Source organism: Podarcis liolepis, assembly GCF_965112155.1.
Source record: "Podarcis liolepis genome assembly, chromosome: 8".
Lineage (NCBI taxonomy): Eukaryota > Metazoa > Chordata > Lepidosauria > Squamata > Lacertidae > Podarcis > Podarcis liolepis.
In genome coordinates, this window is record NC_139560.1 from 49,524,088 (window position 1) to 49,548,998 (window position 24,911).

General features: G+C 40.1%; 1 protein-coding gene across 6 annotated transcripts in view; it reads right to left on the reverse strand.

Annotated features, from left to right (window-relative positions):
- The window catches only part of PIEZO2 (piezo type mechanosensitive ion channel component 2), a 199,457-nt gene that overhangs the window by 127,435 nt on the left and 47,111 nt on the right, over window positions 1-24,911 (reverse strand). For all 6 annotated transcript variants that reach the window (XM_083518446.1, XM_083518445.1, XM_083518443.1 and 3 more), the window contains exon 3: window positions 3,366-3,491. In XM_083518446.1, coding sequence (XP_083374572.1) covers window positions 3,366-3,491 — 126 coding nt within the window. The remainder of the gene's footprint in view (window positions 1-3,365; window positions 3,492-24,911) is intronic.

Below are 24,911 nucleotides of genomic sequence, written 5' to 3' on the forward strand. Positions count from 1 at the left end.
GTTCTCTTTTTTTTTTTTTTTTTTTTGCATCAGACCAACCTAATTAGGCATTCCTCAATTTGCTTTGAGGATCTATCAGCCGGATTATGTACTTCCTGATTTTGCAATAGCATCTCAGTCCTAAAATATTATTTTACACTTTAAAATAAATACTAAAAATAGATTTTAGGACCGAATAAGCCTCATAGTAATCTGGGGAACCGGGTTCGCGTCTCCGCTCCTCCACACGCAGCTGCTGGGTGACCTTGGGCCAGTCACACTTCCTTGAAGTCTCTCAGCCTCACTCACCTCACAGAGTGTTTGTTGTGGGGGAGGAAGGGAAAGGAGAATGTTAGCTGCTTTGAGACTCCTTAGGGTAGTGATAAAGCGGGATATCAAATCCAAACCCTTCTTCTTCTCACTTCTGGGGATTCTCCTAACCCTCCAGAGAAGATTTACAGTGCACATGGAGGGAGGAGAAGGTGAGGAAGTTCTATTGCACAGCAAAAACACCTTGCACTAGCAGAAATGTTCAGCCAGGTACCGCTCAGTATCTCTTTTTCCGATTATCTCTTTCCACACAACTTTCATGCTTTTGTTCACCACTCATTTTATCCATTTCCCTGATTTGTCATTCAACATGTAGCCCTTTAATTTTTTTATGCTTTCAATTCACTCTCCTTTCTGTAGTTCACACACTATCCTTAAAAGTATATATTAACCAAGGAATCTAAGTGTTGCAATTATTATTCATTCCTTTGCAAGACTGACATGCAAATGGAATATACTGGCAAATGTACGTACACCCCCCCCACACCCACACCCATGCATCTTACCCCCAAATAAACTTTGACTGACATTTCTATTGGGTGATATTTAATGTTTGTCAGAGCAGATCCACTAAAAGAAATGGACCTGTCCATTGATTTCAAGGGTCTACTCAGAGTTATCACTTAGTTGGACACATCACCCATTATATTTATACTTGACAAAAGGAAAAGCTTATCTCCAAATTATTTCTTATGTGATTGAAATGATATCCCTATAACGGCAATAATGTAAAAAAAAAAAAGGGAAATTATTTATAAGATAAATAAGTATACATAGAAGCCATTCATAGTACATATTGAAAATCTAAAAAAAAAAAAGGTTTGCATCAAAAAAAAAAATAGTGACGGGTAGTAAACACATTCCATTTATTTAGGAATTTGCTGGTTGGAAAAAATCATTCATGAAAATTTCTTTTCACTATTAATCACTAGGACCAATATTGTTCAACTTTTGCTATTTCACTGTTTATAAACTGAAAAACAATTTTAATGGTTACATACTTGTAGTGTATTTTTAAAAGTAATAACATGACAATTTTTATACACTGTATAAGCCGAGGCACCTAATTTTAGAACAAAAAAAATGGAGAAACTTATTGACTCGAGTATAAGCCGGTTCACCACACCACAAACCAGGTGGTGGCGGCAGCGGAGGAGGAAGAACAAGCAGCCCAAAAGGGCTCCTTTCGGGCCACTTGTCCCTCCACCACCGCCTCTTCCGCTCACAAGAGCAGGCATAGGAGCCGCGGTTGAGCGAGGCATAGCGCAGTGGAGCACCTCTCCCAACCATGGCTCCTGTGCCTGCCCTTGCGAGAGGCGGGCGGCGACGGAGGGACCAGCGGCGAGAAAGGGCTCCTTTTGGACCGCTCCTCCCACCGCTGCTGCCTCACTCGAGTATAAGCCGAGGGCAGCTTTTTCAGCATAAAAAATGTGCTGAAAAAGTTGGCTTATACTTGAGTATATATGGTAGGTCTATTTAACTGTCAAAACAAAATCAGGCTAATATTAGATTGGACAGCTTTCTTTTCTTCTAAGAAAGACTGCAGCTTTGGAAAGATTTCGTATGCTTCATTACTCCTTACTTACCTATAAAGTTTTCATTCCACTTAGTTTATAAGAATGATGCTTAATATTAAATCCAAACAATAAATCCAAATTTAGAAAGCCAGAAATGTGTTACAAATCTAAGCATTTTAAGACACATCACTTTTTCTTTCTTTCTTTTTTTACTGTTGATGGATAATCCTTAATGGTTTAAAAGAAAACAAGATTTCCTTCAAAGGAATCTATATTTCTAAATAGCTGGACTGACTTTACTTAACTGTCAGCAGAGTAGGGCACTAATAGTTCATGTTTTCCTTGCTAGTTAACCAAATGTTAAAAATGAATACAGTCGAGCTCTATTTATGTTTACATTTACCTTTTTAAAAACAGATTTAAAATTTCAGCGGTAACTAGAGAGCATGTTTCCCATTCTTTCTGCACTTCCACTTCCATTCTATTACCTAAGAGACCATGCACTCTTACAATGTACCTTAATATCAAAAAGGTTACAAAACAACTTTTTGAGGGTCAATGTCAACAGGAGCTGGGAAACATCTGTTTCAGAATGAATCATTTCTCTAGAACAAGAGTGAAACTGTATCTGATCATGGGGTAACACTAAGTCAGCCTTCCCCAGTCTGACACCTTCCATATGTTTTGGACTACAGTTCTCATCATGTTTTAACACTGGGGTGGATTTAAAAAAAAACCAGAGGGCACCAAGCAGCAAAGACTGAACTAGGCAACAAATCTAAAATATGGCATGGCAATTTCTAAAAAAGGCCAAAGGGCACCACGCACAACCTAGAGGCTTTTGGAAAGAAATACCATGTACTGGTGTTTATCTGACAATGGTAGAAAACTGCAAGCCACACATATGATTATCTCTTGATATAAACTCTACAGAAAGGGCAGGAATGAGCGTACAGTGAAGGCATGGAGTCAAACAAACTGGAAATCTCAAATTAATTGTAAGTGGCAACAACCGACCCTAAAATTTCATAATGAGAATACACTATCAGGTGATCTTTCGATGGAGAAAGGAATCAGAGGAATATTCAAAGGTAACTGTGCTTTAATAGCCAATAACCATACACTGGATAAATGCATATTCTGGTAATGACAAAGAGGCAAACATTACAGGCACCCTAAATGACTGTCCCCCTAGAACATGTTGTCATGGAACTTACTGCAGAAGTGTGGCTCCTGTCTACCAAAAGGGCAGCAGCTATGCTCAGTTTCAACAGGTTCTGTAGAAGAAATCTCCAACTACACATAGCTATTTTTTACTCATAGTAGAAAACTAAATAAGAAATGCATCTTGAGAGGTTTGAAAAACTTAATTTTGTTTACAAATTACATAGCCATAATCCTAAAGAAAGCACTTTCCTGAAGCAGAATTACGACGAATCCTAGAAACCATGACAACAAAACCACTATTGGTGATAGTCACAATATCCTTCCTACATAAAGAGCTGTGAAGAACATTAGAAAAATATAAAGGATACTCACAGTTATAATCAGGTTTAATACTTTTACCAGCTTCAAGGCTGTTTATTGTGATTTGAAATACGATGTGCAGAAGCAGAAATGTTAGACTCATGAAGCACAAGGATTTTAGTAACCGGCCTGTATGCCCTAAAAGACACAAAACACAAATCAGAGCTAGTTAATGTGACAAAAAACAATGGCACAGATAAAACTGCAAGAAGTGCTAAAATATTTATGCATATAAAATATATTGTAAAGGCGGATGAAGTTAAAAAAAAAGCACAAATAAGAAATACTTCCAACAATGTTCCAACCAGTGTTATCTTCACAGTTGTAGCACCCTGTTCCACCACAGTCAAACACACACACACACACACACATTCATATTCTACATTATGCATATGGGATAAATTAGGCTAAATGGGTATCAAGCCTTCTTCAAATTCAGTTAAATATTGGATAAAACATTTGTTTTGATGATAGACAAACCACACATTTGTTTCTATATGTTAATAATAATAATAATAATAATAATAATAATAATAATAATAATAATAATTTATTTATACCCCGCCCATCTGGCTGGGCTTCCCCAGTCACTCTGGGTGGCTTCCAAAAAAAATATTAAAATACTGTACTACATCAAACATTAAAAGCCTCCCTAAACAGGGCCACCTTCAGATGTCATAAAGGTGTGATTACACATACATTTCTTTTTCCTTGCTGCAGATAATATATGATAACAAATCTTTAAGCCTGCCTTTTTTCCATTCCTTATGATAATGTACTGATTCAAAAAAGAATAATTAATATGAATCTAAGGTATCTTCTTTCTTTCTTTCTTTCTTGAGAAGGAAGCTCGGATAAATTTGTAGTAAAAAACACATGATTAAAAAACAACAACTGGATTCAGAAATCCAAACAGAACAGGGGCTAAATAAGAGGAAAAATCCTATTCACTCTAAACCTTTTGCAGGACTTCCTGTTTTTTTGAGAGCTTTTCGTGCCCAGAATAGTATTAGAAGCTGCATCCTCTGCATCAATAGACAATTCCACCCTTCAAGCCAGTTACACTCTCTAACTCATAAGTTGGCCTAAGCAAGTTGCCCATTTTGTTAACAAAATATTATGTCAGACAGGACTTGCACCATTCTCATTATTTCCAGAGGACTGTTTTCAAAATTCAAAACATAAAAACAGCAAACTTGTCATGTATCTACTTCTAATCAAGTAAGGCACATGAATGAAATAAAATCTAGGGGTAATATAATGCATGTTTATCACTGGATGGCATCATAGCATGAACCCATTAGTATGTGAACTGCGAAATTGGTTTTCCTGCAAACCACACAGCCCTATGTCTCAATCATTTAGGGCCCCCAAAGCCTTTCTACCTCCACCAGAGTAGGTGGAGGCAGGCAGGCACAGGCCAGAAACAAAATATGGTGGATAACACAGCTCTTTAGAACTTTACTCCAGGCCCATGCTCTGTGGTTTGGTCATGCAAATGCAGGACTGTGTGGCTGACAGTCATTGTTTTCTTGTGGCGGTGGCACTCTCTGGTGGCAATAGCAACTATGGCAGGAAGGTAAATGTGCAGTACAGGAATAAAAGCAGGAGTAGATTGGTCTGGTGGGCAGACTGGGTACAGGCAGGCATACTGCTGCCACTGGAATATAAGCCATGCTAAAAATAAATGGGAAAGATGGAGGGCACAAGGAGAAGGGAACGACAGAGGATGGGATGGTTGGATAGTGTTCTCGAAACTACCAGCATGAGTTTGACCAAACTGCAGGAGGGCAGTGGAAGACAGAAGTGCCTGTCGTGCTTTGGTCCATGGGGTCACGAAGAGTCGGACACGACTAAACGACTAAACAACAACAACAACAAAAATAAATACTGATATAGGTTTGTGGGGAGACCCCCCTAAACCCAGGAAATTAATGAATGTCAGAATGTAGCTAATATTTGGGATAGGAAGGGAAAATGCAAACTGTAGACCTGTGACAGACAAGGAATCCTTGGGTGGGCTCATGCAAACCAGCCTGGCTGGGCTAGTTAAATGCAGAGCCATCAAGAAACAATACTGGGTCATTGAGGGCTATTGGCAATGCAAAAGAACTGTCCTTCCCCACCCCAGCTCTGAGGAGTGGACAGAGACAGGAGAATTGACAGGTTACCAAGGTGATGGGCTGGGAGTGAGGTAACAGGAAAAGTGTGTGTATGTTTTTTGCAAAGAACAGAAGGCGCTGCTGACTGTAGAGGCTGCAACCCAGAGACAGGGCAGCATGGCTGACTGCTCTTGACTCAAGTTGGCTGAATCTGAGAGAAGCAAAAAGAGACACCCTGGAGATGTAATTCTGTGAAATCTAGTCCTCTCCATGTAATTCCAAGTGTATAGAGATGTAAAATAAATCATATATTTTAAAAAGCTACAGCCTCTGCTGTGCCCTGAATTCACAATGGAAACACGACCCTGGGTGAGTTCCTGGAGCCCCTGGAATCTTGCTACCACCCGCCAAAGACTGGCAAGGAAATTTTAGAATAAAGAAGCATTGCTGTTAGATCCAATATGGTATTCTTAAACCTAACCCTTGAAGAAGTCTGATATAGTCGCTGGGTGTGTAGTGTCATTATATCGCTTAGTCACAAAGTAACACTGGGCTAAATTGCATCTTTGCAGAATCAGGGGTATCCAGTTACTGTTCTGTTTTCGTTGTAGAGAGACAATAGTTGTTTCCTCACAGATTATTCTCTATGCCTTCAATGATAGCAGATTTGCCTCTCTTCTTCAGGCCGAACCAAGCAGACAAACTCCAGAAATGTGTGGAAAGAGTGTAAAGTCAACATGGAAGTACATGACATTGCTGCAGATTACAACCAACCTTTTCAGTTCAAATATTAGTCAGCATTATAAACAGGAAGCAGAAGTTCAACAGACGGTGCCATATTCTTCACTGAAGCTATGTTTCAAACGACAGTAGGCAGACTCTTACGGGCATTCAAAATAGGAAATCATACTTTATTCTACATAATGTAAGAGGGGAAATGATATATATATATACTTGCATATTGTGGCTTGCAATCCTATGAACTCTTGCCTGAGATAAAGCCCCTTACCTGGGATAAAGCAATTATGATCACGATTGTAGCAGCTGGAGAAACTGCAGATATGATCATATGAATGGATGCCAACTGCCTCTGTAAATTCTGTGATTTTTACTGTGCCATTATTTACATGCATAGATGATCATTTGAAGAAAATAAGTGGGGCCTACATATAAGCAGAATAGTGTCAACATAAAGCTCCCACCCTTGCTAATTATGTCTTTATTCAGTATAGTCATTCATTCATCAGACTGTTGAGGAGCTGCTACACTGGCATTCTATATTCACAAAGTATTCATACTTTCAACACTTAAAGATAAACATTAACAGCATTTGGCAGAATAAAAGCTTGGGGAAATTCTAAACTCATGTGTCAGAACCTTGACACATGAAAACAAACGCACTGCTAGAATTGTTGGCATCCGTCTGTCCTGAGAGACAATCGAGTGTGCCTCCAGGCGTGAAGTCAAATCACTACTTTTGCAGCAGCAAAGTGACTTCTTTGGGACACAAGCCTGAGCAGTGTCTATGGAGGTCCTGGGATAGTAAGATCCCTCTCTTGGAAACAACGCCTCCCCCACCAACATTTTGGTGCAGATACCACATGTTCCCTCCAGCAGCAAACTCAGCAGGTTGAGTGCTGACAGGATTCAAGTCAAAACAGGGCCACTAAGAAACAAAAGGTGCATATCAACATATTCAGGAAAACTACTGTGTTACACAGAAGTACAAAATATTTTGTTTTAAAAACTCACAGAAGACAACAAATCAAAATCTCAGGATAGGTCAATGGTCTTCTGGATCCATAGTTTTCAGATGGAAAAGAAAAACTGATGTACTGTATGGCAAAAAGGAGAGGAATGAATGACTTACATGTTTGAATTTAGAATTTGAATTATATAGAGTAGGCTTCATGGGATAAATCAGCGGTAGGCAACCTAAGGCCCGGGGGCCGGATGCGGCCCAATCGCCTTCTCAATCCGGCCCACGGACGGTCCAGGAATCAGACGGTCCAGGAATCAGTGTTTTTGGTCCAGGAATCAGTGTTTTTACATGAGTAGAATGTGTGCTTTTATTTAAAATGCATCTCTGGGTTATTTGTGGGGTATAGGAATTTGTTCATATTTCTTTTTCCAAAATATAGTCTGGCCCACCACATGGTCTGAGGTACGGTGGACCGGCCCACGGCTGAAAAAGGTTGCTGATAACTGGGATAGATGCACAAAGACATACATCTCTTGGAAGTTACTGGACTTGATGACCCTGTTGCCTCCAGCTTTAATTATAAAATGACCAGTTACCACAGTATGGTCAGACTATTGCTTGGCATTCAACTCTGAACATAGACATTAAATGCTAAATTAAGGAAAGCAGTGAGATGGCTGGAGGTAAGAAGAGCAAACAAGACTTGAATTATGCTTTCTATTTCAAAGAAACAGATGAAGCAGAAGAACTCAATGTGGTAAAAGCACTATTAAGTACTCTTGCTGGTTGCCTCCGCAGACACAAATGAATTGGCAAGAAAACTTTTTCTGCTAATAAAAAGTATCCCATGGGCATTCTGGGAAATCCTGGCACTGCCACATTTCTATCTCGATGGCCTGCTTCACTGGGTTTTACTACAATGATTAAAGAATCAATGCCTTGTAGACAGCTTGCTTCTCAGCAGACACACAAGTGGGTGGTGCCATATCCTGTCCCCAGGGGATCTTCAGATTCTAATGGAGATAGCTGTATAGCCAAACTGAATTTCTGGACATAATGCTTAGAGAGCAGCAGTGATTAAGCACGTACACTACTCCCACCCAACAACATCTACAGTTTCATCTACAGTTAAGTAAATATATGTTGGTAGAGAAGAGGGCTTTTTAATGTTTGCTATCCGCATACACTTCTAAATGACAGTTTGCTAAATACCAGTCATACAAACTGTACTCAGTTTTTCAAACCACCAAGACAGAATTTGGAGTAAAATTCTAACTATGAAGCCAAAAAGCAATAATAATTACACTAACAGTGCAGTTACTGTACCTAGTCTGATAGTTTTACCATATACAAAGCCTGACCATAAAATGGGTTATCAAGTTCTTTATGAAATGCTGATTTGCTTGTGATATACTGCCAATTTATAATATTAATCAAATTGTGTAACTGGAGAAGCAAATGCACAGAGCATCTTGATATGCAAATACAATGTTCATGGTGCTTTAGAGTCCTTTCCTCATTGATTCTAACCACGGCGACACACATTACTTGACTTGTACAAGAGTGCACAGGTTAGGCAATATTTGAAGTAGGTTTCCCATGACTAAGTGTATTAAAAAAGAAATCAGTTCTCTGGGCCATAATTAACTGCTTCAGTATTACTCAAATTCAAAGAAAAGGAAAAAAAAGACAACAGGAAAAATATCTTCAAGCACATATATAAAAACTGAAAGATAAAGTAATTTAACTTTAAGAGATCTGTGGAAAGGATGACAAAAATAAAAGGAATTTTTACTGTGGTTCCCATTTTCCAACTTCCAAGAATTGCTGAAAAGATTTAAGCTTCCCTGTCACATACACCAATAAAATCCCAGACTCTTTCCATAACAAGTAAAACCCATTCCTATGAACATCCGAGAACACCTGACTGATCAATTATGGTATGAGGAGGTAATCCACATATTTAGATATTTTCCCAAAGGTGTATAATCATGATTAATACAATACATATCATTGTGCATCTATTAATTGGGTTTTGGCCCAGGAAAGCTTGTGCAACAGTATGTGTGTTAGGTCTTTAAATGCCACAGTGCAAGGCTCTGCTGTTTTATCTCATTTTATCATGTTCTCCAATGACTGAAGTTGTAAGACAACTACAGTATAGCAATGATAAGTCATTCAGATTTCAAATGAAGTCTATTGCAACTTCAGATCCATAAAGGTTCTTGGTGTGCAATACAGAGTGGAAACAAAAAGCCTGTTCACATATCACAGGTGGTCAGACTTGAAGTGTGAGCACAGTATCCACCACCAGCCAACTATTCTCCAGTCATTGGTAAAGGGCCAGCAATGTATTTGGCCACCTGAAAACAATTAGGAGGGTTCTATAATAAAATTGACACTCTGTTTCCGACGCAACTCTAGACACAGCTGCAAACAGATCACAAGCTTTATATTAACCTAAGTTTAGGTTTATATGTAACTATGACCTAGGAAAACAATAATGATAATGATAAACTGATTAATCAAAAATTGAAACAAAACCTATTTTCTTATGGCAGCATCACAAGAGAGGATAGGAGGGGGCCACATAAACCCAATGAATGTTAATGTTTAATGAGACTACTGACTTCATGGCTCCAACACAGCTAGAATACCACACTGAAAAATTCAAAGAGAGATTGTCTTGTCTAGACAGAAACTTCTTATCTACCTTACAAGCAAAGCTATTGAAAATTTGGATTAAAACTACAAGATCCAATGGTTCCCAATAAGATTCCTGTGGAGGCAATAGGTCATAATTGGCATTCTGATTGAATCAGAGATTATAGAAGGCATGAGATTGGAGAAGACCACCTCAGACCATTTCTGGTTGCTGACTGTATTCTGCAGAGAGAAGAGTTCTCCTGAAACACAAGATAATCTGACTTCTGTCATCCTGACTGGCCTCTGACAAATGCAGATTAACTTCACTGCTACCTCTGTTATGATGTTGCTGCTTCTACTGCAAATTGAATGTGGCTTACGTTTTCCTTTCAGATTGCAGCTGGTTTGAGAGAAAATGCACCAAACACCAGTATTTCTCAAGAAATCACAGGATAGCTCTGCATTCATGGGCAACATCATGTGTACAAGGATTCAAAATCCAGCAGTGGGAGTGCACTGCAGCCAGGGTAAACATTAATGTGTACACAGCCTGCCTAAGTCTTAGCTGAGAGAAAGGAGCTGAAAATGTATAATGGTGTGTTTGTGGGAGGGCATCTTGGCATCAAGGGCTATGCTGGGAACTCGACAAAAAGCCTTCGTGAAATATATATTTATTTAAAAGCACTTATAAAGGACTTAATATTTTTTAAAAATCTAATCAATGTACAGCATAAGAGCAATGAATGTAATAAAAACAAAAATACAACATAAAGCCAGTAAAAAAGAATACAGTGGTACCTCTAGATACGAACGGGATCCGTTCCAGAGCCACGTTCACATCTAGAGGTAAATGTATCTAGCAACAGCACGTCTGTGCACACACGCCTCGCTTTTTGCCGCTTCAAGTGGCGAAACCCGGAAGTAACGCGCTCCGTTACTTCCGGGTTGCCACAGAGTGCAACTCGAATGCGCTCAACTCGAAGCATATTTAACCCGAGGTATGACTGTAAAAGCAAAGACAAGATAAAACAGGAATTCAAGAAATTCAAATAAATAAATAAATAAATAAATAAATTTGACCCTAGGCTTCTTGCTATCTCTCAAATGGAGTACATCGGCTACAAATGAATACTTTTGAATACTATTCTGATGCTACACCAGTTTTCCTTCTTACAGAAACTGTCTGCTTCATTCACTGTTGTTTGAATGTTTCTGAATCACTGGGCAACAATTTTTTACTTTTTGAATGTTTTCTAGATTTCTACAACTGATTTAGGGTATTTTTGCACTGCTGAATCAGGAAATGTCATCCATTTCTCTCCATCAAGTCAGGTTTACTGTAAACTGAATGGTGGGCATTGATAAAGGTAAGTACACATAAATTGCATGTTGCTTCACCATTTTTCAAACTTCAGGGCTTGAACTTCCGTTTCTTGGAACTCCTGGAATGCCCAGCGGCGGGGAGGTCTCTCTTCAGAGTCCAACAGTAGTCAGCCATCATGACTGCGTCCCAGTGACCCTGATACCTGGTCTCCATCTCTTTCATGTCCTGATGGAATCCCTCCCCCTGCTCATCACTCATTGAACCCAGGTTCTCAGGAAACCGGTCCAGATGTGAAAATAGGTAGTGCATCTTGACGCTCATGTTGCAGCCCAGGTTTCTGAAAGCAGTCAGCATGTTGTTGACAAGTTCTGCGTAGTTTCTGGCCTTATTGTTGCCAATAAAGTTCTTCACTACCAGAACAAATGCCTTCCACGCTTCCAGTTCCACTTCGTTCATTGAATTTCCGAACTCTGGATCTCTGATGAGCTGACGGATCTGAGGACCGTCAAAGATGCCAGCTTTCAACTTCTCCATGGTCAATCCTGGAAAGGCCTGGCACAAGTAAGTGAAGCAGTCACCATCCTTGTCCAGAGCCTTGGTGAACTGCTTAAGCCGAGCTTGATGTGCAGCGGTGGGAAGAGTATTCTGTCTCTGTCCACCAGAGGGTCACTGAGCACGGTCCCTACTATCCCACATGCACAGAAAACATGGGTACTTGGTGAAGCCAGACTGTTGTCCCAACAAAAAGTTCACCATCTTCAGGTCAACACAAATAAACCACTTATGCTGATCATAACCAATTTTCTCCAGCACATACTTCACCGCTTCATAGTTCTCCTTCTGTGTACTCAAGTGAGCCAGGGGTATAGAGGCAAACTGGTTGCCGTTGTGTAGCAGAACACATTTCAGTGATTGCTTGCTGCTGTCAATGAACAGTCTCCAATCTTTGGGTTCATACTGTGGCACTCCAAGCTTGAACAGAAGCTGCGCAATAGCTGCACAGTACACCAAGTCCTTCTCTTCCGAGAAAAAACTGAGGTACTCTTGATGCCTGTTGCGGAAGAAGCTGATGCGAGCACTGTCAGAGAGGAGGTTTTTTTCCTTCAGTCTGGATGCCAACAGTTCGGCAAGCTGAGGTTGCGAACTAGATCATTCAACTCCTTTTGGGAAAATGGATGTGGAGCATCATCTTCAAGAACCACTTCTTCTTCTTCATGTCCTTCAACACTGGAGGCATCTTCGTCACTAATGTCAGGAGGTTCTCCGAAGATAGGCACTGGAATTTCATCACAATGAGCTACAGGACGACGTGCTGATTGAAGATCAGGATACTTGAGGCTGCTCTGGTTCTTTCTGTTGATCCCAGCCGCACCAATTTATGGAAGATTTTGAGGTTTTATGACTTCAAACTGATCCCTTTTCGACATAATCACCCAGAACTATCGGACCTGAATACTTCTTGTCATTAAAATAATCATTTCCAATCAAAACAATTATTCGACATGGCATTTTACCCCCACCAACGTCTTCTAAAATGCTCCATACAAGCATACATGTGAACAAAAACGTAAAAAAAGACATGTGGCCATAGCTCAAAAACTTGACCTGATTGAGCAAAACCAATGTGATTTTTGGATTCAGCGCATCAGGTTCGTCCTAAATCAACTGAAAAAACGCAGACAACAAATTTGTTGTTGACCAGTGTTTTGGCCTGGTGAATTTCCTCTGGAGGTAACACACTTTATTAGGAATATTTAATATGAAATGTGTTACTGAAAGTTTGGTTTAAATCCCTGATCTTCTTTATTGTACTATTACACTACTATCAAACCTACAAGCACCAAGGCCTCAGTCATGGCACCTGATCTTTTGACTCTAACAAAAATGGCTGCAAGTTAGGAGTAGGTCCAGGCAGCTACTGAAAAAGACAAAAATCTAAATATTGAATTGCGCTGTGCCATAATTTTTTTGGAAGAAGTAAGCATGTCAAAGCAATTTGGGAAGCCAAGCTAATATTCTGTGGTTTCTATACATTTGTTCTTTATTCTGGTATGAAGAATTACAATACCACTGCTTCTACTATGCCAGCAACACATGTTCCAATATTTACTCAAGTATTAGATTACATATCCAGTGTTGTACCAATTTCTATTTTGGTCATACACTTAATACTGTTGAGAGTGGATTGATCTGACATCCGGGTGATTTAAATAAATGTGTTAAATTACCCAAGAAAAATAGGCTGATTTGAAACCATTGATTCAAAATCAACCCCTCTCATTTTATTTCCTGAACTAGCATGCATACTGACTATTGACTGGAAAATGCATGTCAGTGAGTCAGCAGTGGCTTGGTGGATTTAGAGGTTACATCAAGAGCCACTGTTGGTTTGAATACTCTTGCTGTCTACATATCAAATTGTGTTGCTTTATAGCATGTAAAGTAAGCAGCATATTGTCATCTTATTGTATATTAGGAACACAGAAAGCTGCCCTGTATTACATTGGCCCATATATAGCTTAGTCTTGCCTCCCCGGAGTTTCAGACTGGAGTCATTCCCTGTCCTACTTGGATATATTTACACCAAAAAATGGTTTTCCTGCCCACTGCTCCCCCACCAACAACGCCTGCCTGTCCACATCGTGAAAATCTGTATTTGAAAGAATACAGAGACGGTGGGACCCAGCCAAAGGCCCATCCAGTCCAGCACCCTGTCCTCACAGTGGCCACCCAGATGCCTGTGAGAGGCCTCCAAGCAGGCCTCAAGCACAAGAGTACTTCTTCCAGCAACTGGTATTCAGAAGCCATTGACTGTGGAGACAGACCAATAGCCATCATGGTTAGTAGCCACCAGTCTCTTCCATGAATTTGCCTAATCCTCTTTTTAAGCTATCTAAGTTGGTGGCCAAATATTTTACTCCTGATTTTGTTGTATACCAGTTCAAGAAGCATTTGAGCTGGAAAGTGGTTTAAAAGATTTATATAAATAGACATTCTAAAATTCCTCCCTATTGTTACAATCCCAAACCTTGGTTAGAAAAGATTTTTGATTACTTTGTTTTAGTCCTTTAACTAATCCAGCACCACAGAATAATATTTAAACGATAATATTATTTGATTAAATTTCAAGCGTATGGGCAAGGCTTCTTTCACTTTTATTTTTAAGACAATGCCCAGTATTTTTAAAAACAATATTTTCAAATTAGTATATATTTTTACAAAGTGGCAGAGTTCCTGATCAGTCAAGGGATAAATTAACCGACAGCCATGTTTTAGAAAGGTTAGTGGGCTCCTCCCCACTGCCCGCAATTACTTTCACTACCTGCTTTTTCTCCAGAAAAATATTTGTTTAGCATTTCTATACTGATTCTCTGCCATCCAAAGAGCACTCAAGTGATGCACAGCACAGCACATAACACAATAAAGGCCGCATCAACAAACATTAATATCATTTCTAAAAATCAATAAAATAAATGCACTTAAAACCAGCCCTAAAAAAGTTGAAGATAAAATTAAAATTAAAAATAAAAACCTTCAATCAACTTTAAAGTTGTTCCTCAAGAGCCACATTTTGATAAGCTGCTGAAACAATAAATGAAAAAATTGTCCAGTTGCACCTTAGAGACCAGCTAAGTTTGTTATTGGTATGAGCTTTCGTGTGCATGCACACTTCTTCAGGTACACTGAAACAGAAGTCACCAGACCCCTATATATAGTGGGAGGCTGGGATGGGGTTTTTCTCAGAAGGGTAGTAGGAGATGGGTGATTGACTCAATGGGTATGGTAAACCTGTTGACGACTGTTAATGACCGCAATTAGTCCTACAGGAAAAGCAAGGGATAGTATGCAGATGACTAAAAATAATCTCCCACTACCCTTCTGAGAAAAACCCCACCCCACCCACCCTCCCACTATATATAAGAGTCTGGTGACTTCTGTTTCAGTGTATCTGAAGAAGTGTGTATGCACACAAAGGTTATACCCAGAACAAACTAAGTTGGTCTCTAAGGTGCTACTGGACTATCAAACTATCTACAGTGGTGCCTCGCAAGACGAAAAGAATCCGTTCTGTGATTCTCTTCGTCTAGTGGTTTTTTCGTCTTGCAAAGCAAGCCCATTGAAGGATTAGCGGATTAGCACTATTAGAGGCTTTTAGCGGCTTATCTGCTGATCGGATCAGCTGATAAGCGGCTTAACAGCTTAGAAAAAGGGGAGGGGAGGAAAAAAACCCAGCAGGAACTCGCAAGACATTGTCGTCTTGCGAAGCAAGCCCATAGGAAATTCGTTTTGCGAAGCAGCTCCAAAACGGAAAACTCTTTCGTCTAGCGAGTTTTCCGTCTTGCGAGGCATTCGTCTTGCGGGGCACCACTGTATCTATCTATCTGTCTGTCTATCCATCCATCCATCCATCCATCCATCCATCCATCCATCCATCTATCTATCTAGACTGCGTCAGACCAACACGGCTACCTACCGGAATGCTGAAACAACAAGAAATATATGACGAAATGCACTTCTTATGGAGTTTATCTATGTATGACCAATACCACAGAAGAAGAGTAACCCAATGCCCTCATGGGCATATGCTCTTCCATGCAAAGAGCTCCAGGTTCAATCCATGCCATTTTCAGGCAGAACTGGGAAAGAACCCTGTCCAAAATGCCAAAGACTCTTTGCCAATCAGTGTAGACAATATGTAGCTTGATGGAGTTCATTTAAAGCAGCTTCCTATATCCTTATCATCTTATGTCTAGATCTCATGGGAAAGCAAAGACCCAGATCAGTGCCTCTCCCTGCACATCTAAGGGAGAAGGCAAACATAAAGGAGGAGACATTCCCAAAGTTTTTCAGGACACAGACTACGGTATACTTTAAAAATAATTAATGTTTACACTTTGAAATGGTCCTGAACAAACAGCAGCCAAGTGAAGTTGGGCCAGAATAGAATTATGTGTCCATTGTGGCTTATACAGTGCCAAGAGACAGGCTGTGGCTTTCTTAACTCACTACAGCTTCCCAATCATCATGGAAACATGATGTTGGTTGCCATGAAGATAAGGCACTGTGTGGGCATAGGAGTCTCAGGAGCAAGCACTGGTGAAGAACCAGAGAAGCAAGAGTTTCAGAGACTGTAACCAGGAACTCCTCTAACTTAACAGTTTTGGGCAACTGATGTAACATTGACATGAATCATGCAGGTTCTATTGAGATTAGCAATCCCAGACAAACAAAGAATGATGGATTAAGCATTTAAAGAGCAACAAATTTCAAAGGGATTACTGAAGTATACAATACAAAGAGAAGACTGGTATACAGAGGAAAGATCATACCATCTGTAGATAATATTTGTAATTAGTTTATGTTCCCAAAACATGCAACTATCTGTCAATTTGTCTAGGTCAAAGGTTAAGGGACCCCTGACCATTAGGTCCAGTCGTGACCGACTCTGGGGTTGCGGTGCTCAACTTGCTTTATTGGCTGAGGGAGCTGGCGTACAGTTTCCGGGTCATGTGGCCAGCATGACTAAGCAGCTTCTGGCTAACCAGAGCAGCGCACGAAAACACCATTTACCTTCCTGCCGGAGCAGTACCTATTTATCTACTTGCACTTTGATTTGCTTTCGAACTGCTAGGTTGGCAGGAGCAGGGACCAAGCAAACGGGAGCTCACTCCGTCACAGGGATTTGAACCGCCGACCTTCTGATCAACAAGTCCTAGGCTCTGTGGTTTAATCCACAGCGCCACCCGCGTCCCTTTTGTCTAGGTTAAGTGCATGCTTTCCTGCTTCTTGGAAGCTATGCTTTTGGTCCATCTTACATCGTATGGCCAGGCTATAATAGCTTGGACTGAAGAAGTACCAGTGAACATATTCATATAAGCACATGACAATTGGTAAATAGATTTCCAAAGTTTAGGCATCTTACACCTAAAACAAGAATGGCAACTCATGATAAGGAGAGGAATGCAGTATTATTACACACATTCACCACAAATCCAAAATTCAATGTAAAAGAAAGCCCTATATGATGTAGGCGCAATAAAGCAATCAATGTCCACCTTTAAGGCAGCCATCATTCTCTTATGTGTCCCCTGGATGAAGAAATCCTGAGAAGACAGAAGGTAAAAAAAATCCATGGATTTGCTAGACAGCAGAATAAGCACAACACAATGCCAGCCCATTGATTTACTGATTCACAATAGTGCTTTAAGCTTGGTGACCTTTTAAGGAAGCAACTAAAGATTGCCTTAAGTGAGGTCATAGTCTTATGACTGACAGCTTGGTTGTCTCAGTGACTGAACAACAAGGGTGGTTAGCACAAGCTCACCTTTGAAATAACATCCATTTCCCATTTAACAGGATATGAGGAACAGGTCATAAAATATGCAAGTCCCACAGCTCAATAGGAAAGAGAATTTTGGGGATGCAGCATTACTTTGGTCCTAAAGCAGCATCCCCTGTTAACAATATTGTTAATAAAGTAAGGCTTACTTCACTATTAATCCAAATACAAATATCCAGTAGAAGAAAAATACTGCAATGGCACAGGCCTGAATAAACACATGAGATCAAGTGTGGCAAAAATAAATAGCTGACCACAATTTTTATTTCAGTGTTTTATCTGTAGCTACATAAAAATAAGAGATTTTTTAAATTTAAATCTTGTCTATTTATCTTTGTATTTACTTATCATTGTATTTACTTAGCGTTTTATTAAATATCTGCAGGAAAAGTAGATTAAGGTTGCAATCCTATACCTACCTACTTAGGAGGATGCCCCAGAGGGCTCAGTAAAATTTAATTATGAAGAGACATGCACAGGATTGTGCTGCAAATTGCATTCATTTGGGCATTACATATTGATTTGTTTCATACAGATATTTATTAGCTATCTTTCCAGAATTAACAAATTTAAAAGCCATCTGATACTAATACCTACAAACATGCGCGCGCACACACAATGAAGTTCCATAATTCTGAGCACACTTTCGTAATGTCATGACACACACAAAAACTGTTTTCATTTCAAATTAAAAAGGTAAAGGTAAAGGTCCCCTGACAGTTAAGTCCAGTCACAAACGACTCTGCGGTTGCAGCGCTCATCTCGCTTTATTGGCCGAGGGAGCCGGCGTACAGCTCCCTCGGTCATGTGGCCAGCATAACTAAGCGCTTCTGGCGAAACCAGAGCAGCGCACGGAAACTCCGTTTACCTTCCCGCTGGAGCAGTACCTATTTATCTACTTGCACTTTGACGTGCTTTCAAACTGCTAGGTGGGCAGGAGCTGGGACCAAGCAAAGGGAGCTCACCTGGTCGCGGGGATTCAAACCGCCAACCTTCCGGTGGCAAGCCCTAGGCTCAGTGGTTTAGACCACACTTTGCCGTTATTTCATATCTACCTGATGCCTGGGGGAAGCACGACATAGCTGGGGTGAAATGAATCTCTAGACTTTCAAACTGTGATTTCCTAAAATGTAAGTCCATGTTCCACTAAGGATGCCAGCACAGCAGTGCTTTACATAATTACCATGTTTTATAAATTCTTTGTGCACCTGTCAAATTATAATTGAATAATATCAACAGAAAGACTTCTCCCTTGCTGCTAACTCGGTGCTTGTTATTAGGTAAGAAACCAGGGGTAGCATAGGAGTAAGAAATGAGATATTGCTATTCATTTTGAAACAGTACCTTTTCTGGCTTGATTTCCTGAACCATGAGCCATTTCTAGGTGCTACCTTGGGAAGGCACTGGTTGTTTTAGTCACAGAAAAAAGAGGTTCTTTAATGGGTGGTGGGGCACTTCTAGCATGGGCCCTTGGGAAAGTAGTAAGGGCACTCTCTTTGTTGTATTACTATAGATCTTCACTGAATAAGAGCCGGGAAAGGGAGAGTTGTTTGTTGGGTCCTCCCTGTGTGAAAGGCATGCTGGTTTCATATATACACTGAACGTTTGTGGTTACCTGGAATTGCAAAATAAAACCACCAATATCATAATGGCATTCTATAAACCTATGGTGTGGAATACTGTTTACGGTTCTGGTTGCCTCATCACAAAAAAGCTAAGATTAAGGGCAAAATAATTATCAAGGAGATAATTAACAAGCCTGTAATATACCTTCCTTGTTCAATATGTACTTGGCTAATATGCAGTACAATTTTAAACAAACTGTGAAACAGTATTTTGAACTGTAACAGCTGCAAATTTACCAGCAGAAGTCTGCAGCAAGACACTGAGTCATAATCACTACCTTTGGTGTTTGTATTACTTTGCTTCTATCAATCCAAATGTCAAAATAAACATAGTTCACTGGAACTAAGCTGTCATTTTCAAATTATACACTGAAGAACAGAACAAGGTACACAGAATATTTGTAAAAGACTACATCCCCACCTACCTGCTAGTGAGTAATTCCTGTAGGAGTCAATGGATTTTATTCATAAGGGTACTTAGAACTGAAAGCAGTGGTTTCAGATTGAGTCCAAGTAATGTTGCTAAAGGAGTTCAAAGGTGTAGCACAGAATGTGTCTAAGTCAATTATCTCTATCGGGGTCACTTAACATAGTAGGCAATGGTCTCCAGTGCTGGTATCCAATTAGTGAGAGGCAATTCAGATGCAGTAATATTTCATCTAGCTGACTTCCACTACAGAGGTTTAAACCCCAGTTGGAAACATAGCATGTGAAAAGGCACTCCACAAATAAAGATTATAGCAGGTTGCAATGCTATCACCTGAAAAGCCTGTGGACAGCACATAATCAGAAGAAAGAATGACCTACCACAGGGGGGGCCTGATTTGAGAAAATAGTGCTAAGGACATGGGTTACTATTATCTTCATTATTTGTGAACCATTGGCAGATAGCATAATCCAAAGGCAGCATTCTACAGTATCCACAGTAGCTTCAGTTTGACAATTTTAAATCCAAAGCATTCTTCTTTGGATTACTGTTTTACTATTTTTGTGACAGCTGTATCTTGCATTAAATGTTTCATTCTCAAGTCTCAAATCATGTCCTCCTCTTCAGCTCCTTCTTCATGGTTTCCTTTATTCCAACTGCCTTTACCATCAATTCAAGATCATCCCTCACTAGAAGGGAAACAAATAATATTGATAGACTTAAGCCCTCTTCAGGCATTTAGAATTTGTTGTAATGCCAGCATGTGCATTGACTCACTCCACTCCCAGCCTTGCTGAACACAACAAGGGCTGAAGGGGGCTGCAGTATAGAAGATCAAGAATATGCCAATATAACAACATTGTTCCTAATGTATATCAGAAGAATGGAATGTTTTACATCTTGTGTTTGATAGTTTGAAAGAAAGATTTATGCACAAACATAAAGTGGCCTGAAAATCTTTTTGGATTTTGTCCACTCTGTTCATGACCTCAGAAGGTGGTGGACTCTCCTTCATTGGAGGTGTTAAAATGGAGTTTGGATGGCCATCAGTCAGGAATTTTTAGCTGTGATTCCTGCACTGTAGGGGAGGGGGTTGGACTAGATGACCCTGGGGCCCTTCCAACCCTCTGATTCCATGACCCCTCCTCCCTACTTGCTGCTCCATTAACAGCGGCTGCAATACATATGACATGGGCATAGTGGGTGATATGATATCTAAATAGGTAAAATAAAGAATAAGAGAAGATACTGCTGTATAAGAAACTCTGATAGAGTCTAAGAAATATGCAGGTTGCTTTTCAAATCACAATTCTCTGTTGAAATAATTGAGTAGATATGATCAGTGTTGGATCCAGAAAGTCAAGCATCAGTACACTAATGAACCTCAAATATTGCACCACTCAGATTAGAATCTGTCTTCCAATGTTGAAAGACTAGGAATACAGGCACAATCTTCTAGGAATGCTCCTCCCAGGGAGGCTCGCCTGGCACTGTCTTTGTGTATATTTAGGCCCCAAGCAAAAACATTAATCTTCTACCAGGCCTTTGCCTAAATGGACTTTTAAACTGTATAGGGAGGTGCTGTTTTTGTTTGTTACTATGATATGTATTTTTATATTGTAAACTGCCCGGTGGTCCTCAGATGAAGGGGAGTATAGAAATTTAATTAATCAATAATAACAATCGTTATAAGGCATTTTCTGGTATAGGAAGCTAAGGTGGTCTAAATTAACTTTATTTTAAAAAGTAGAGACATCACCTTGCCAACAAAGGTCCGTATAGTTAAAGCTATGGTTTTCTAGTAGTGATGTATGGAAGTGAAAGCTGGTCCATAAAGAAGGCTGATCGCCGAAGAACTGATGCTTTTGAATTATGGTGCTGGAGGAGACTCTTGAGAGTCCCATGGACTGCAAGAAGATCAAACCTATCAATTCCTTAAGAAAATCAGCCCTGAGTGCTCACTGGAAGGACAGATCGTGAAGCTGAGGCTCCAGTACTTTGGCCACCTCATGAGAAGAGAAGACTCCCTGGAAAAGACCCTGGTGTTGGGGAAGATGGAGGGCACAAGGAGAAGGGGACGACAGAGGACGAGATGGTTGGATAGTGTTCTCGAAGCTACCAGCATGAGTTTGACCAAACTGCGGGAGACAGTGGAAGACAGAAGTGACTGGCGTGCTCTGGTCCATGGGGTCATGAAGAGTCGGACACGACTAAACAACTAAACAACAACAACAACAAATTAACTTTGAAAAGAGTACAAAAATCCCCATTCTAATATTCTCATTAACAAGTGTCACAGTGCTGGCAGTGTCCAGCCAGCCCTGGCATACATATACATATACATATACATATACATATACATATACATATACATATACATATACATATACATATTTTGTCCTTCCCCCATGCGCTTTCACATATAAAATATATGTGAGAGGTACAAGTAAAAGTGCAGGTGGCTCACTCCTCTGCTTTTCATTACAGTTGCACCTTCGTTCTTGAACAGAATGCATTCCGGGAGTCTGTTCGACCCTCAGAACTGTTCAAAAACCAAAGTGCGGCTTTTGATTGGCTGCAGGAGCATCCGGAAGCCGTGGAAGCCATGCCGGACATTCAGCTTCTGAAAATCGTTTGAAAACCGAAACACTCACTTCTGGGTTTCAATCATTCAGGAGCCGATTTGTTCGAGAGCCAAGGCATTTGGCTTCCAAGGTATCACTGTACTTCATCTCATTCAAATAGGTATCTTAGACATAATCTCCACACAGGGGCACCGACTTGGCCCCAGATTGTGGGTGCCCAGTGGTGCACGTGACGTAAGTAATATGACATCTGACGGCACATTACATCACACGCACTCTAGCAGCTCCTTGGGAGTCTCGGAAGTTGCGTAGAAGGTCTCAGATGCAATGTCCAAAGCACCATGGGGCTTCAGATGTGACTTCCCTGTGAGGCCTTCAGTATTACCTCTGAAGCCCTGTGAGGCCTCCGATGCAACTTCTGGGGCCTCGTGAGGCACTGGAAGTTGCGTCAGAGGCCCAGCAGTGTGGGTGCTAAACACCCGCACAAAAAATTGTGGATGCCCGGGCTCCCAACAGTTGGTGCCAGTGTCTCCACACAATTTGGGGAGGCTTCAGATTGGGAGGATGTGTATATATAAGGTGATAGTGGGATATGAGCCATGCTTCTCGCTACAGCATATTCTCTTCCCAGGCAATACAGCATAATAAAAAATGAAGGAACACACATCTACTTTTCTGAGGCCCATTATAACTTGTAGTTCTCACCAACAGCCACACTAAAAACAAAGTCAAAGTGATGAGATATTGGGTACATAAACTTTAAGTACTTGCCCAAATATGATGGAGAAACACCCCCAAACATTATTGTGTACTTTGTTCACTCAAAGAGGTTGGGGGAACATACCCGAGTATGACTGTCTATACTTTAGCCATGAAAAATGGGAACATGTAACTGTGTCCCCTGGCAAAATCAGCCTCTCAGGCTATACAATATCTGCTTTGGCAATTCATGACTGAATGCCCCTCCCCCCACACAATTTTATGAATCTTTATAATAGCAAAGGATATTTAACTGTAACTGCTTTTAGATGTTTTTAATTGTATTTGTTTATAAAATGTTTTAACTGTTTTAGAATGTGTTTGCTTTGTTTTATTTTTAAGTTGTGTATCTATTTGCTGCCCTGGGTTCTTTGGGGGCTAACATATTTAACAACAGTTCATTTTTAAGACACATTTATTTATTTATTTGTTACAGAAAACCTTTTCACCCCAACACTTAAATATGCACTTGAACCCATAAAACGAAGCCAAAAGTGACAAAACCAAAGCATGCTTTGCTAAAACAAAAATGCCTTAGTTATAGCAGTGTCCAAAGTAAACTTTTGACTATGCGTAACATTCTTTTACAAAATAAACTCAAGACATTTGCCAGCAATAACCTATATACTGATGTGGTATTAAAAGAAACTTGGACGCTTGAACTGGGAGACAAACTGTCAACCAACCACTAATTGGATTTTATGATGTGAGTCACAGCTTAGCAATTTCCTAGAATTTAATCACAGTGCACCCAAAAAGATCAATTAAAGAACAGCCTCAGAATTTGTTAAAGCCCTGTGTAGCATGGGGCAAAACAATGATCTCAGTAAGTTCACCAGAGAATTTTATGAATGAACAAAGAAAGGATTTTTATTGATAAAGGCAAGATTCATTTCATTCCCTTTCATTGTTTTTGAGTAGCAACTAAGCTTTTTAAGTGAGCTATTGGACTTTGAGAATATAGTGTTTGCTGCTGTTTACTGATTTTATACATGGATGTGAGTACTTTCTGCAGTGAGTTAGCACAAGGTATAACAATTTGGGCTACTGCTAGCTGGGAGATGGAGTACAATTTTGTATGCCAGACCTGTATTTATATACTGCACTTATACCCTCCCTTCCTCAAAGAGTCAAAAGTGGCTTACATACAAAGCCCATGTTGTCTCCCACCCACAAAACTTTCAGGATCAGAGTGACTTCACCTTAGCAACTCAAGATCATCCTGTGGGGCAAACAGAGCCCACAGTTCCTAAGACTTCCCAGTGAAGTACAAGACGAGAGACGTTTATCACAAATTATGAACTTACAATTAAGCACAGTAACATCAGAATTTTACCCCTCGCCATAAAAAACACCAACATCTGAATAATGTTTATAATCTTCTGGCACAAAATATTGTCTAGGTTTTTAAAATTTGTCTTTCAGTCATACAATCTGTTTCAGGACTTGCTACACCAATTCACAGTGGTTTCAGACAGGCTCCTAAAGACTGAGCAGATGAAACCAATAGTGCGTACAAAAGTCAAGAAGGTGGTTTCTACACGTGCTGTAGAGGAAAATGAGGGGTAGATGGGTTCATCAACCTTGGAAAATAACCCATCTAAGAGAAGGAAAACTCTGATCCTAAATTTCTGGTGTCTTGTGGGACATCTTGTGGGAGGAGGCTAAGGAGTAAACCCTACACAAATCCAGAGTAGAGTCCCTAAGACGGTTGGGTGGCGTCTTATACACTTCCTTCATGCAACTCCTGCAGTCAAACTGATGCCAAACGTATTGCTTTGCTTCCCTTTGGATTCTCTTCTCAAGAACTGCTTTTTTTTTTTTATAAAATTTTTATTGATTTTACAAAATTTTTAAGAAAAACAAACAAACACTTAAAATGACAAACATACACGTATAGTTTCAAACCTATTTTCATAAACCTCTTTTCTTGGACTTCCCCATACCCCCCCTCTCTGCATCCCAATGTCCATAGTTCAACTAGCAACTCCCAATTGTTACTTTCCAATCTCTGTCATCTTAGTCCTCTTTTATATTCTAACCTTATA